Here is a 15969-nt window from a genome sequence, read left to right on the forward strand (position 1 = left end):
GGATGCTGAGGAGAGCCGCCGCTGCCGCCGCCGCCTGGAGGACTTGGTGCCTTGAGGCCGGGCCGCCTTCGCCGCCGCTGAGAAGAGGGAGCCGGAGCCCGGGGCCCGCCGGAGCCCGAGCCCGAGCCGGAACCGGAGCCGCCTTCGCCGTCGTCGCCGCCGCCGCCGCCTCTCCGGGCCCGTGTGCCAGTCCCGCTGCCGCCGCCGTCGCCGCCGCCGCCGCCGCTCTGACTATGCCGGGTAGGAACAAGGCCAAGTACACCTGCAGCTGCCCGGATCTGCAGCCCGGTGCCCAGGAGGCCGGAGAGAGCGGCCGGGCCTCCCGGCTGACCACAGATGAATCCGAGGAGGAGGGAGGAGGCTGCCGCCGTGGGGGCGCGCTCAGCAACGCCGGGGACCCTGCCATCATCAAGTCTCCCAGCGATCCCAAGCAGTACCGGTGAGCCCTGTGGGGGAAGCCGGGAATCCGCGGCTGGAGCGGGGGAGGGGGCCGAGCGGGAGGCGCTGTCCAGACGCCCCCTCCGCGGAGCTCGGCCGTGGTAGAACGTCAACGCCTCGAGGGCTGTCCGAATCGCCCCATTCATTGTCCCAGGATTCCCCCCAGGTTTCCCCCCTCCTCGCTTGTGCGGGGTGTACTGGCTTGTCCATGCACACCTGGAGTCTGGGGTGCCCTCTCACTTCCGGCTGTCTGTCTTGTACGGCTCCGATGTTTGCCTGATGAATGGAATCGAGGGAAGGGAACTAACTTGCAATAGGGTCCGTGCATATGTGAGTGTGTACATGTGTATATGTTTGCACACGCGTGCAGATCTGTATATGGGTCTTGACAGAATGTTGGCACAAGATGTAGCCTCTGCCGACCTTGCCTTTGCTTCTCGGGTCCCTGGCCTATTGATGTTAGTAACTGCAGTCAGATAAAATAATTCGTGCTGATCTCCAAACCTAGCACTCTGCTCTTGATGCTAGCTCATGCTGCCTGAGAAAGTTACCCCCCCCTACCCCCTCACTCCTCCCCCACCCCTCAACTTAACCTCTTTTGAAACCATGTGCTTCTCTTGTGGAGATACTGGGAGTGACTTCTCTTTCTAATAATGGAGGCTACCCTACAGAGCTGGAAGAACCCTGGAGCTCCTAAAAATAAAATCCCCCTTTGCAAAAAGAAACTAAGACTCAGAGTGAAGAAAGGAAATGATCATTTATTAGGTGTCTACTATGTGCCAGGCACTGTGCTAAGCACTTACAAACATTTCATTTGATGCTCAGCTACAGCCCTGGGAGGGTAGATGCTCCATTTTACAGTTGAGTTAGAGTTTAAGTGACTTGCCCAAGGTCACAGCTAGTCTGAGGCAGGATTTGAATTTAGGTCTTCTTGATTCCATGCTAAATTTTCTATTCACTGCTCAATCCAGCTGGGCAAGAAATATTTTGACAGAAAGTCACTTACTTAATCCCTTATTAGTGAGCTGGTACCTAGTAAATGCTGACTTATCAAGGCAGCTAGGTGGCACAATGGATAGAGTATTTGATTTGGAGTCAAGAAGATAGACTTAGGTTTGAACCCTGCCTCAGACACTAGCTTATGCCTAGGAAGCCAAGACTGTCTGCCTCTGTTTCTTCATCTGTAAAATGGGGATGATAGCACCTACTTCCCAGGGCAGTTGTGAGGATCAGATGAGATAATGCATGTATAGTGCTTTGCAAACCTTAAAGGACTTTCTGTTAGCTATTATTATTATCACTTTTAAAGTTGTTGATTGGCTCACTTTGGAGTCTCTGATAACTTCTTTAGAATGGGGAGATTAAAGAGGGTTATGCTCTATTAACTATAAAGCACTTTTTAAATGGGAATGGCTAGTATGATGATTATTATTGGTAGAATGACAGGAGATTAAAGGAAGCCTCTTGTTACTAACTAGGAGGTGGGAAGGATGCCACCCATGCTGTGGGTTTGGCTTCAGATAAAGGGTGTTTTCGTTCTAATCCTACTTTCCCAAGAGGTATGAATCATGATAGTAATTACAAGTCATTTAGAGTTTGTACTCTGTAAAGTTTTAGTTTTACTAAGTTCATTTTATCATCTTTGATCTTTACTGTCCTGTGAAGGTATAGGTACAGCTACTGTCTCCATTTTATAGATGGAGAGACAGAGGAGTGACTGGTCTAGATTTATATGGCTGGGTCTTGGAAAGTGAGGATTTGAACCTACATCTCTTAGACCTGTGTTCTTATCTACTGTACCTCATACTAGTTCTTACTGGTATGCTTGGAGCCTATACATAATGATGCTTCATTTTAAACAGCAGATTTACTCTTTGTATAGTTGTTTTGAAATAGAATTAGAAATGTGAGAGACCTGTGAAGCACATATATGTATTCTTTTATTTTTAAATTTGAATAGTTAGCGTACCTCTCTTAGGTTTGCTTGTGGTGAGGTGTGCCTACAAGTATGCTTTATATGTGGGTGTTCTAGTTGTGGAGATTTGTCACTCAATACAGTGCCCATAGAGCAAAGACTTCAATGGGCTGAGTGAATGATCTTACAGATTGTAGTCAGTTCAAGCTTTGCTAGACTGAAGGGAAGTAATTTATCCAGAGCACATGATAAGTGGTCTTCTAATAAAGATGGAACTGCTGATGTTTTGCACATATTTCCCTCCTCATAAATAGTTTTCTATTTTACAAAATTTTTACAAAATGATCTCGAGGGGTCCTTTGATCCTAAATAACTGTAAAGCAATTTTATTGGTTTATTTTACAAATGAGACAAACATTTATTATGTACTTGTTGCTGTTATGTGGTTACTACCAAAGCTATTAGTGCATCCACACAATCTCTGGACTGGAGGACTTGTAGTCAAGTGGTGTCTAAGACAGCAAACACAGAATTCTATAATATACGATAATGAAATGCTCTGTGAGGTTCAGCTGGAGTGGAGAAAGTGGCACACCTGGAGTTAGGAAGACTCATCTTTGGGAGTTCAGATCTAGCCTCAGACACTTACTATCTATGTGACCCTGGGCAAGTCATTTAACCCTGTTTGCCTCAGTTTCCTCATCTGTAAAATGACCTGGAGAAGAAATGGCAAACCACATCAGTATCAGAAAACCCACATGATTCTTGAGTCTGGGCTCATTGTTTCTCCCAACAACATGTGAGGTCCAAGGGGGGTAAGATTGTTTTTTGAGGGAAATGTAGAATAGAATTAGGGAAACTTTCTTGGCGAAGATGACATTTCAATTGGATTTAAAGGACTTTCTGTTAGCCATTATTATTATCAATTGGATTTGAAAGGATGAGTTGGAATGAAACAAGCAAAGAAGAGAAAGAAGGAGAGGGTAAATATATTTTAGGAATTGGGAACAGTGTGTGAGCTGAGGTAGGTTGTGAGAAGCCAATCAGTGAATAAGCAGTTATTAAATACTTCCATGTTCCTGGTGCTGTGCTCAACACTGGCTGTAGAGACAAAAAATAGTTCCTGTCCTCTAGGAGCCCAGTCTAATGAAGGAAACGACATGCTCATAACCATGAACAGATAAGGTAGACACAGGATAAACTGGAATTAATCAGTAGAAGGAAGGGCAGTAGAAGGGGAATCAAGAGAGACTTCTGTAGATGGTGGGATTTTAGCTGGGACTTGAAGAAAAGGAGGTAGAGATGAGGGAGGAGAGCATTCCCAACATGAGGGACAATGAAAATTGACTGGAATCCAAAGGTGGAATGTCTTGTTCAAGAAACAGTAAAGGGGACAATGTCACTTGATGGCAGAGCACATGAAAAGGAAAGCAAAAAGATAAAAGATTGGAAGGATGGGAAGGGACAGGTTATAAAATTTAAGCAGAGAACTTTATATTTGATAGTGGAGATAACTGGGAGCCACTGGAGTTTATTGAATGAGGGGAGGTGGTGAGGTTACATGATGAGACTTGATCTTTAGGAAGATCACTTCGACAGGTAAGAATTGAAATATCTAGAGACTAACCAACAGCCTGTTGCAATAGTTCATATGTAATATGATGAGAATCTGCACCAGGGTGGTGGCACTGTCAGAGGAGAGAAGGGGACAAATGTGAGATATGTTACAAAGGTAAAGTTAATAGGCTTTGGCAACAGATTGGTTGGAGGTTGTGGGGAGGGAGTGAGGAATCTAGGATGACATGTATGCTTGAAGCCTGGGTAACTGTAATAGGGGAAGTTAGGAAGAGGTGAAGACTTAAGGAAGAAAAGATAAGTTCAATTTAGGACATATTTGAGTGAGTTGTAAGACATCTACAGGATATCCAATAGGCAATTGGAAATGGGAGTCTTTTTTTTTTTAAACGATTATCTCTTTATACTTGCAAGAGGTAGATGTCACAGCATATTTCTCATGAGTGGAGTGTATAACGTTTGTCCAAGGGGCCCTGGCTAGGGATTTATTTAACCCTATAGCCATTGGGGATGAGCCCCTTCTTGGAGATCATATCTTCAGACTGATTGAACTTGGTGAAATCTCATTTCTTGGAGATATGAATCTTCTCGTAGACAAGGAACTTGCACTTGGCCCTTTGAAGAGTTTAAATGACATGGTCTTTATTCTGGACCTTAGCTCTGCCTGATGTGATAACCTGGTCAATGTATACATGGGTTTCAGTGCCCTGGGGCTTTCCAATAGTAGATATAAGACTACAGAAGTGAACATGAGAATTGTTGTTATAGAGCAGATAACTTGATTCCAAGTGAAAGAGTGTATAGACTTCTGAGAAGAGAAAAGAAATTCCCTGTGGCACACTCATGTAATATATACCTACTCAGGGTTAGTGAGTTGGGACCTGGATCAACATCCACAAAAAGGGAAGGTCAGCTACCAAGAAAATTATAAGAGAATAGTGCCTTGAAAACCCAGAATGAATATGAAGGAGAAAAGAGGGTGATGGACAGTGTCAGGACCTGCAGAGGTCAAGAAGGCTAAATATTGAGAGAAAGATCATTAGTAACTTAGAGAAAGTAGTTTCAGTGGGATGATGAAGTCAGAACTCAGATGATATAGAATTAAGAAGAGAGCAAGAGGAAAGTGGAAACATCAGTTGTAGACAACCTTCCCAAGGAGAGTTTAGCCTTAAGGGAAGAGAGCTAGTTGGGGGTGGCTAAATCAAGTTGTGTTTTTTTTTTGAGACTGAAGGAGATATAGGTGTGTTTGTAGGCAGAAGAGAAGCAACATGTAGGTATGGAGAAATTAAAGATAAATAAGAGAAGGGGATGAGATGGGGTGGAATAGGAACTCTTATAAAAGAGGAGATGACCATGTTAAGGAGAAGGGCCACCTCTTTATGGGAGAAAAAGGGAATGGAAGAGAGAGTGGCAGAAGGGTGATAAGAGAATTGGAAGCTCTTTGTGATTAGCCTCAATTTTTAAAATGCGAATATGAGGCAGGGGTCTCAGCTTGACAGCATAGGGAATAGAGTAGCTATGGAAGGTTAGAGGAAAGATGAAAAAAGTTTGAAAAAGCCATTGTTGTGAATGGAACAGTGAGTCAGTTAGGGGTGTGTGAAAGAATTACCTTGTTCCTTCCTCCAATTTTCTTTTGAATTGGAAGGACCCTATAGAGATTTTCTAGTTGAAGCTTTGCAATATTCCTGATGTGGTATCTAGTCTATAGAGCCACAGTAGTCACTTCTTTAAAAGTTCTATAGAGGAAATGAATGCTGTTAGCCAGAAAATCTTGATGAGGATGGAATTTGAATCAGCAGACCAGGACCCTGGCTACTTGTCATTTTATCTTCTGTTTTTGTATAGCTTTAAGTTTGTGTGTTAACTTGTTACTTGAGCTCACTATTGATTAATAATGCCGAAGCATGATGTACAGGGTATGCCATGTATTTGGGATAGACAAATATTTAGTCTTCCATTAGAGACCTCCCCCAGAGTCTTGAAGCTGACACTTAAAATCTTTTTGGCTTTTACCAAATCATTTGACCTCCTTTAGTTTCTTCACTTATAAAGATGAGGGGATTGGATGAGATGCAGTGATGGTGAACCTATGGTATGTGTGCCAAAAAGGGCATGCAGAGCCCTCTCTGGGCATACCTGTAGTTGTCTGCTGGAGTTCATTACTAGAAAGCCAGAGAGACTAGGGTAGAGCTGTTCCCTCCCCCTCTCCACACATGCCTGAGGACATTCTTCACTTTACCCCCCTGCTGCCCAGCATCCTGATGGGAGCATTTCTTTCCTCCTCTGACTGGGGTAAGAGGGGGGCAAGGCAGGGGGTGAGGTGGGGTGTGTGGCATGCATGGCATTCAGTCTCTGGTGGGGAGCGGGCAAGGCCCTCCATCTCTAAAAGGTTTGCCATCACTAGACTAGTGTCTTTGAGGTCCCTTCCTGCCCTAGGACTTTGATATGACAAGCTGAGCCCCCCTCTGATTCTAGTCATTCTCCCGATTCCAAATCCAAGAAACTATCCTGTCATCTGAAGAGTGTCATATTTTGCTAAAATTGAAGGATGACATTTTGATACATGATAATACAACATTTTCCTGATCTACCTGTCTAGTCATCCCATCAAAAAGGAAATGAGGTTAATCTGGTATGCTGTGTTCTTGAAAAAGCCATGTAGGCTTTAGTGATTACTGCTTCTTACTAAATGCTAACATGCCATACCTTTAATAATGCCTTCTAGAATTTTGCCAGGAAAAGTAATCAAGCCCCCCTGATGTATACTTTGTAGTATCTACCCTCTGACCCTTTTTTGGGAAGTTGGGCCAACTTTTGCACTAGAGTGCTGTGATACCTCTTCCATTGTCCTAGATATTTCAGAGATCATTGAGAGCAGCTTAATAGGCATTTCCAAATGGAGTGTAGGGGTTCCCAGCCTGGGCTGTGTTTATTGCCAAGGGTTACCGGAAGCTTGTCAAAGGAATAGAGGAGGTTGGAGCACTTGGCCTGGAGTTGGGGGGACTTGAGTTCCTATTTAGTCTCAGAGATTTTGTAATCCCTGGGCAAGTCACTTAATCTCAGTCACCTCTCTTACTGCTCGTCTCCCTTGGAACTGCTACTTACTATCGGACCTAGGACAGAAGGTAGAGGTTTTAAAAAGGAGGGTGTAGGAGATGTTTGGTGAATATCTATTGTCCCTAAGTTTTACTGAAGGTGGCAAGGAGCATGGGAAGCTCTGGTATTCTGGGGATGAAGTGCTGGACTTGGAGAAAGGAGGACCTCAGTTGACTGTCATCTCCTAACTTCAGTTTCCTCATCTGGAAGGTGGATAATAACAAGGTGTGGCCACTAAATCACAGGGTAGTTGTGAGGTGTAAGTAAAATAGTGCCAGCTAGATGCTTGGCCAGCCAAATGCCCGCTGGAGTTACTGCTAATGGATATACATCTGGGTTTGGTGCCTTGAATTCACTGGAGCTAAGTGTTGTCTGAACAACATTTGCATTTGGTCATTTAATCAGATATTTTACTTGCTTATATTTTGTCTTTCCATTTAGATAGTAGCTACAATGAGGACCATGATTGTCTACTGTTTACTTTGTATTCTACCCCAGAATGAATAGAATGCCAGCCTTGTAGTAGGTGTTCTATAAACACTTTCTGAATTAATAAGTAGGTAATGAATATTACAGAGATATTAGATGCATGACTTCTCATAAGGAGCTTAGTCTTATCAAAGAGATCAGGCTTGGGCCTATAAGTTCCAAAATTTATTAACCCCACACTGAGTTAGATCAGTTGGGAGAGAGAAGCCTGAGGACTGTGGAAGAGTCCAAGAAGGCTTTTTGGAGCAATTAGGACTTCAGTTAGCATTTGAGGAGTAAGGAGGATTGATTTGCAGAGGTAAAAAGTATGGTAGAGGGCATTTTAGTCATTAGGAAGAGATTGAATAAATGGGTAGGGGCTTGGATGTTGGGAGTTGGTTGGACACAGTGGACTCAGATTATATTATCTCAGAAGAGGCCTGGAATGCAACTTTGCATGATTTTGGAAGCAACAAGCAGCCATATTGTCGCATGGGGTGGTGACATGTTGAAAGTAATAGTTTGTAAAAGCAGATCTGGCCAAAATGAACAGCAGGATAAATTGCAAGAGGAGAGATCTTGGGGTAGGGAGACCTATTAGGAGACAATTGTAGCTTGTAGATATGGGAAATGTAGTTCCCATCTTAGGTTTTTTTCCTCCAGTTGACTTGATGTTTTTTTTTTCTTTGCTATTGACACATTTTCCTCTTGTTTGCTAAATTTGATACCTTAAATGAACAATTTTATTTTAAGCAAACCTGGATGTTGATATCTTTTCCCATGTCTTCTAAATATGAAAGTTAACACATGTTGAGTTACAGGCACATAGTAATATGGGAATCAAATGCTTGTGCCAGTTTTATTTTTTCTGTCTTCTGGGATAAGGAAGAATCTAAAAAAAATCTGGCCTTAACAGGTATCTGGCAGATTTGGGGGGAGGAAGAGGGGGATCAGGGAGGGAGAAGAATTATTAAAGAATAAGATATTTTGTTAGCATAGCCAATTCCTCCCACTTTCATTTTCCTAAAATAAATTTAGGTTCAGCTGATGAACTCTCAAAGTGTGTGTTTTGAACCTAAGAGAGGATCTGGCCTGGTGGAAGAATGATACTCTTTCTGAAGGATTAACCTTTTCAAGATATTGGTATTATCCTAAGTATACAGGTATCCTTTCTACATCTTGACTTTCCTCATTGCAGTTTTGCTATATTGCAGGTCAGCATGAGAAATTAAATGGGAAATTGGGAGGAGTTTTGTGGAAGCTGCAGATATGTGAAGGCCAGCAGACAACATAGAAAAGGTTTAGAAACTCAAAATGCATAAAATTTATGTATAGTATCATATAATATCAACATTTTATCTTTTAATAACATAAATATACATAATTTCTTTTTGAAAGTTAAAATGAAAAGTTAAAAGTTTACAAAAAGAACGCAAAAGTTTGTGAAAAGAGCTTTTAGCTAGCAGATGAAGCATTGGCTTCTTTCTCTATATAGCCTAGAACCAAATATTTAACCTAAATTTTACAATAAGGTACTGTAAACATCCCCTGAAATGAAATGAAAAAAAATTCAGACTTCTTCTCTGGTACAAAGGGAGGGCCACAAAATTTTACATGGATTTTTTTCAGATTGAGGGAGTGCTGCACCCCCAAGATGTAGAAGGGTACCTGTACATTCTAAGGAAGTTCAGAGGTGATCAGCCTTCCTTGGTTACAGAATAATTGTTAGAGCACTTTGGGACCTCTGCTTTTCTTTGATTGTGTAGATTCATAGTCATTAGGAATGTGCAGCTATAGGGAAGGGATCATATTTGTAAAAAGCTTGTTTAACAGCTACTGTGGGAGATCCTGAACAACTCCAGGGTCTTTAGTGAGCATGGTGATTTTTCCTCTTTGCATTAACATGGAAAATGAGAACACTTGGGCCTTAACATCTTTGGTGTTCCATTACCTTACTCCTCTTTCTTTACTATTCTCTGATGAGACTTGCCTGTTGTTAGAGGAATGGCTTATCATACAGCTGACTGGTTTGTATTTCTATCTGATTAGATACACAATATTTTCTTCCACTATAATCATTGATTCTTATCCCATCCTTTTTTACTTGAGAATTCCAAGTGATATGCCTAAAGTTTTCTTAGCCTTAAAACATTCAATTTAGGCAGATATTAAACTATACTGGAATTAATCACAAATCTAGCAGAATCAGGAAAAGAACCTTAGATGCTGCTACTAAATAACACTCTACTAAATGCACACCAGATAAGTAGATCAGAAATCTAGTTGCTTGAAAGAATTGTATCCTAATGGTTTATTTTGATTTTAAGTTGAAAATTAAGTTTGAGGACTGATTGTGATTGTTTTGCTGTTCCTTTTGATCATGACACTCTTAGGACCTTGGGACTGGCTGTTCCTTATGCCTGAGCTTAGCTTGACTGATTCTTAGCTTTCATTTTCTCATCTTTAAAATGGGAGTAATAATATTACCTACTTTGGATGGCTTTCAGGATAAAATGAGTTAATAAAAAGTACTTTGCAAACCTTGAAGTGCCACATAATTTCTTATTAGTAATAATCTTTAAAAAAAAAATCAATACTGTGTATTGGTTTCAAGGTGGAAGAATGATAAGGGCTAGGCAATGGGGTTAAGTGACTTGCCCAGGGTCACACAGCTAGGAAGTGTCTGAGGCCAGATTTGAATCTAGGATCTCCCATCTCTAGACCTGGCTCTCAATCCACTGAGCCACCCAGCTGCCCCCAGTAATATTCTTAATTATTAATCTTCTTACAATAATGAGAAATGAATTAGAATGTGAAGGTTTCTGTCTGCTTGAGTTTTTCTGTTAATAGCTAATAGAACGTTTCTGTGTGTAGTTTGTTTAATGATTTCCTGCCTATACTGTAAGGCTAACTATCATTCCACCTCCTACCCCCTTTTTAATGCCAAATTCAATCTTAAAATGTATTTGTTTTTAATTATTAGTCATAATTTATTCTTAATTTAGAAAACTCATCAGTTTTCTGATGCTGGCTTTTTTTGTTCTTCTCATGGATATTTGTTACATCATTTAGGATATTCCAGTACTGAATGTAAACATACAAAGTAAAATAAACCCTGGTTTTAGTGAATTGTTTACTTAATACTGGCATGAATATGCTGTAGAATATGACATGTAAAAAGTTCTTCAAAAGATCCCCAATTTTATCATTCTAGGCACTTTCTTCAGTCATGCAAGCTATCCCTTTTCTGTGCCTTAGATGGTTTCATGAGTTAGTGTGGTGGAAAAAAATTAATCTGTCAGTACTCAGATGAAAGATGCAGGCACTTGTAGGATATGTCCTTGAAGCTAAGATCTACTACAGGTTAGGTACTATTGGCATAGCTGCTGAGTGTCCAGGATGGTATACATGTGACATCATGATACATTGAGATAGAATTTCAGTGTGATCAGCAAGGGTTATTGGCCCTGTTAGGAATGATTTCATAGCAATTCCTAGTAACCCCCTACTTCCCAATTATCTAACCTTCCTATGTACAACGTAGCATCCAGTAATCAAATGAAGTAAACAGTGGCCAATCTCCTCATTTTTCCTCTTTGAAAACACTTCTTTATTCTCAGTTTAGTTCCTAGTAGTTAATCAAATAAAGGACTCCATTTGTATAAATAAAATTGGAAGATTTTTATGCCTGATCTTTGACACTGACCGTCCCTTCTTGAAACTTTTCCCTTTTTTTCTTCTCAGATCACTTCTTTTTTGCTTTCTTTCTCTTCATTTTCTAAAAGTAAGTGTTTCCTGAAATTCTCAGTTTTTTACTTCTCTTTTTATATTGGATCATCTTATGCACTACCATGGCTCCAATTGGCTGTCTTTCTGTAGATAACTCTCAATCTATATCTCAATCTCTTATGTCTTACTTTGCAATGACCTGTGAACATTTTTACCTGCATCTCCTGAAAGTATAGTTATCTCTTTTACAATGAGGGGCTGAGGGACATGGTGCCCATGAGATCTGGAAAATCTGCATAACATTTTTTGGTGTACCCTTCTTACTAGAGAAGTCTGAATTTTTTTTTTTCCTTTATGGGAGGTTTATAATACCTTATTGTAAATTTTGAGTCATGTGCATTTCTGAGGTTCTAAACTTTTTCTGTTTGTGGCTTCTGCAAAATTCTCCCAAAATTCCTACTTAGTTTTTTATACTGACCTGTGATATAGGGAAACTATTATGCATAAAAAGTTATGCTGTAGAAGGAGATAACTTGTATTTTAAATTTAACATATCTAAAACAGAAGTTGTCCTCCAACCCCAACAGTTTCACATTCAGAATATTTCTAGAATTATCCCCGTCTCCTCCTTATCCTGCCACTACTGCTTCTTTCACCTGCCTCCCAAATTCATCTCCACCCAAACAAAAAATTGCCAAAGTACTGCTGATTCTTCCTTTAAGATCAAGTTTGGTTCCGACCTTTTACTTTAATATTTATTGATATTATCAAATATTATTTAGGGCTTATTTTTAAGTTTTTTTTTAATTTAAGAATTTATTTTTATAGCAGACATTGCCATGTATACCTACTCCCAAGCTTTCCCTTGTAATGAAGGAAAAACAAAAATAAAAACTAACCCCATCACAGTTAAATTGACACAGCTCCATCTCTGACAGCATAGATAACATTCCATATCCATGGTCCTGATCTGTGGAGGGAGGATCATTTTTTTCAACTCTGCTTTGAGGCCAAACTTGTTTCATTCCCACTGTAATAATAACAGCAGCAAACATTTATATAGCACTGTGCTAAGCACTTCACACTTCTCATTTGATCCTCACTACAATCCTCAGAGATAGGTGCTATTTTTAATCCCCATTTTTACAGATGAGGAAACTGAGGCAAATAGAGGTTAAGTAATTTGCCCAGGGTCCCATAACTAGTAAGTGGCTGAGGTCAAATTTGAACTCAGGTCTTCTTGACTCCAGTGGTGGAACTTTATCCACTTGGATCCACTTAGCTGCCTCATTATTATTTCATGGCTAGGCTAGCTTTTTAATTGTTCTCTCTTCCTTCTAAGCCATCTTGTACCACCCTGCCATATTCAGAAAACTTTAATAGGCTATCTGATACAGGGGACTTTAGAATGTTAGAGGTTAGAAAGGACCTTACATCCCATAGTTTAAGTTCCTAAGCTGGTTGTCAGCCTCTGCTTTAATAAGATACTAGTTACAATACTCCCAGGGGAGTATTTCATTTTTGCTATAGCTTTAATTGCACAATCTTGCTCTTGTTATGTTAGCCCTTCTCAATATGACCAACCCTATTACATGTATCCTTAGGATCCTCTGCCTTATCTTAATCAGTAGATTGTGTGGTTCAGTTGTTTTTGACTCCTTGTGACCCCACTTGGGGTTTTCTTGGCAAAGCTACTAAAAATGGTTTGCCATTTCCTTTTGCAGCTCATCTTACAGCTGAGGAAGCTGAGGCAAATGGGTTTAAGTGACTTGCCCAGGGACACACAGCTAGTTAGTATCTGAGGACAGATTTGATTTCAGGAAGTTGCACCATCTAGCTGCTCTTTTCAGTAAATTATTTTATTGTGAATATGAAACAATATTATCCCATCCTCTCTGATATTCTACATCTCTTCTCTTTTCTCTGGAACCTTTCCTACTTTTCTCTTTTCCTAAAAAGCCTAGCTCTCCCTCATCCTTTTGAAAAGCAAAATGAAGCCTCAAACAATCCTCAATGGATTCTTCTTTCATCCCTGCTATCATCCTATAAACTTTCTCTTTTAGGAAGACTTCTAGAATAAATTTAGGAATAAACATTTACTGCCTCTAGTTCTCACTCTGTTTTGAGTTCAATGAAGTCTGTATTCCAGGCTCATCACCCAACTGAAATTCCTTTCTTCATAGTTATCAGTCATCTTCTTATTGCCAATCTAGTGGAATTTTCTCAGTCTTCATCCTTCTCAAACTGTAGCATTTGTCAATGTTGACCACTTTCCCACCTCTAGCTCCCATACTTTCTACTCTTTGGATTTTCAAGATATGATTCTCTCTTGGTTCTGTTCCTCAAAAATCCTTGGTTGGATCTTTATCTTTGTAATTACCTTCTCTCCCCACAATATCCACCATCCCACTTGGATGTATTTTTCTGTCCTATCCTCTCCCTAATCCCTCTGATTTCCAGTGCTTTCCCTCTTTTAATTACTTCTATTTATCCTACATATAGTTTGTTTTGTAGATATTTATTTGCTTCTTGCACCTCCATTATCGTAAATTCCTTGAGAGCAGGGACTCTCTTTTGTCTCTTTGTATCCCAGCAGTGATACAGTGTTTGGCACATAGTAGTCTCTTAATAAATGTTCATTGATTGATAGTTTAGTTGGTTTTTCTCTGGAGTCAAGTAGAATAAATAATCCCATTTCCACACAAACATTTTGTTTGAAGACTATTACTATAGTAAAGATAGTTGGAGGCAGATAGGTGGTGCAGTGGATAGATTGCTGAGCCTGGAGTTGGGAGCTGGACCCAGATACTTACCAGCTGGGTGACCTTGGCTGTGACTTAGGCCTGCTTGCCTCAGTTTTCTCATCTATAAAATGAGCTGGAGAAGGAAATGGCAAATCATTCTAGGATCTTGTCAAGATGACCCATTTGGATGGGATTGGGAAGAGGCAGACATGACTGAACAGCAATAATATAATAGGCTTTTTAAATTTTCCCTAGACTTAAACACCTTTATTTCTTTCAGCTTTTCATCTTATGACATAGTTTTGAATCCATTTGTCATTCTGTAATGTTTTTCAGTAGATCCAAACTCTTTAGCTTGGCATTCTAATCTATAAATCTACTTTCCCATTTTTTTGTTCCATTATTCTCCTCCTCTGTACACTATGTAATAGAGCAGCTTGGAGAATCAAATTCAGTTGATTTAAGCAATGGAACTCTGGGATTAATATGGGCAGCAGGTACAATAAAAACATTATTAGCATGTTTTATTATCAGTAAAGGAAGCCAACATGTTGTTGTTCGGTTGTTTTCTTGGTCAAGATTCTGGAGTGATTGCTATTTCCTTCTCCAGCTCATTTTCCAGATGAGGAAACTGAGGCAAATAGGGTGACATGATTTGCTCAGAGTCACTTTCTCTACTGTGCCACCCAGCTGCCATAAGGTACTAGCCAGCCTCCTGCTTTCCCCTAAGATGGTCATTGTCAATAAGTGCATGCTTGGAATGAGAGTGGGGTTTGAAGGAGATCCAGCAGCCTGTGACAGACCCTGACAGGAGGGAGGTAGTAGGCACAGTGTTATCATTTCTGGAGGCCATAAAAGCAAAATGGGGGAGGAGCACTATGGTTGGGACTCTGTGGAAATGGAAATTGATAAATAAATAGGGTGAACATAAAATTTTGCCCCATAGACTCTTTTGCTTTATAGTCATATGGGCTATTGTGGGTGTTAAAAGGACTATGATATCCCACTTAGGGATTGTTTATGCAGGCTAGGTAAGTTAGGTGGCATACTGGGTAGAAATCTGGAATTGGAGTCAAGGAATCCTGAGTTCAAATCTTGCCTGAGCCATTTATTAGTTATCTGACTCTGAGTAAGTCACCTAACTGCTGTGTGGCTCAGTTTCCTCATCTGTAACATAATGGAGTTGGATTTGGTGGTTTCAAAAATCTCCTTCAGCTCTAGATCTAGGATCTTAATATTAAACCTTGTGTAGGAGCCAAAATACAGCTAAAGAATTAGAAACTGGGAAACACTTTTGGAATTCCTTTTGTTCAACTGAGTACGTATGTCAGTTGCTTTGTATTTATATAAACCTTTGTTTTAAAATGTCTTCTGGCTTTTGCAGATACATCAAATTACGGAATGGCTTGCAGGCACTTTTGATTTCAGACCTAAGTAATATGGAAAGTAAATCTGGGGAGGCAACAGATGATGAAGACGAGGAAGATGATGACAATGATGATGATGAAGATTCAGGAGCTGAAATAGAAGACGATGATGAAGAAGGTCTTGATGATGAAGATGACTTTGATGATGACGATGAACATGATGATGATGATCTTGACACTGAAGATAATGAATTGGAAGAATTAGATGAGAGGGCAGAGGGCAAGAAGAAGACGACAGAAAAGCAGGTGCAAGCCAAGTCTGTTGTGTTTTCAATAGTGTAAGAATGCTGCGTGCGTGTTTGTGTGCATGTGTATGTGTGCATGTATCAGTGAAGTTTACCTTTGAACAAAAATAGGATGGCTTTGCTTATTAACGCAGCTGAGAATATTTTCCTGGTCAGTGCTATTTCCCCTGATGTAGCTCCTTTTACTGAATTTCCAGAATGTAGCTGTCATGTTAGAGATCTTTAGAGATTTTATGGGATTTTACTTTTTTTATGAGGGAAAATTCTCAGAAGTGAAGAGTCAGAAGACAGTAATTACAGTCCTGGCTCTGCCTTCAACTAACATTTAGCTT

General features: G+C 40.3%; 1 protein-coding gene across 2 annotated transcripts in view; it reads left to right on the forward strand.

Moving 5' to 3' along the window:
* The first annotated feature begins 251 nt into the window (after positions 1-251).
* NRDC (nardilysin convertase) overlaps positions 252-15969 on the forward strand; it is an 85316-nt gene continuing 69598 nt past the window's right edge. The window contains exons 1-2 of one of the 2 annotated variants that reach the window (XM_044676458.1): positions 252-439; positions 15350-15638. In XM_044676458.1, the coding sequence (XP_044532393.1) occupies positions 15405-15638 (234 nt within the window). In that variant the 5' untranslated portion in view covers positions 252-439; positions 15350-15404. The remainder of the gene's footprint in view (positions 440-15349; positions 15639-15969) is intronic. The other variant, XM_044676457.1, reaches the window with a different exon arrangement.

This window comes from Gracilinanus agilis, chromosome 4 (assembly GCF_016433145.1).
Source record: "Gracilinanus agilis isolate LMUSP501 chromosome 4, AgileGrace, whole genome shotgun sequence".
Classification (NCBI taxonomy): domain Eukaryota; kingdom Metazoa; phylum Chordata; class Mammalia; order Didelphimorphia; family Didelphidae; genus Gracilinanus; species Gracilinanus agilis.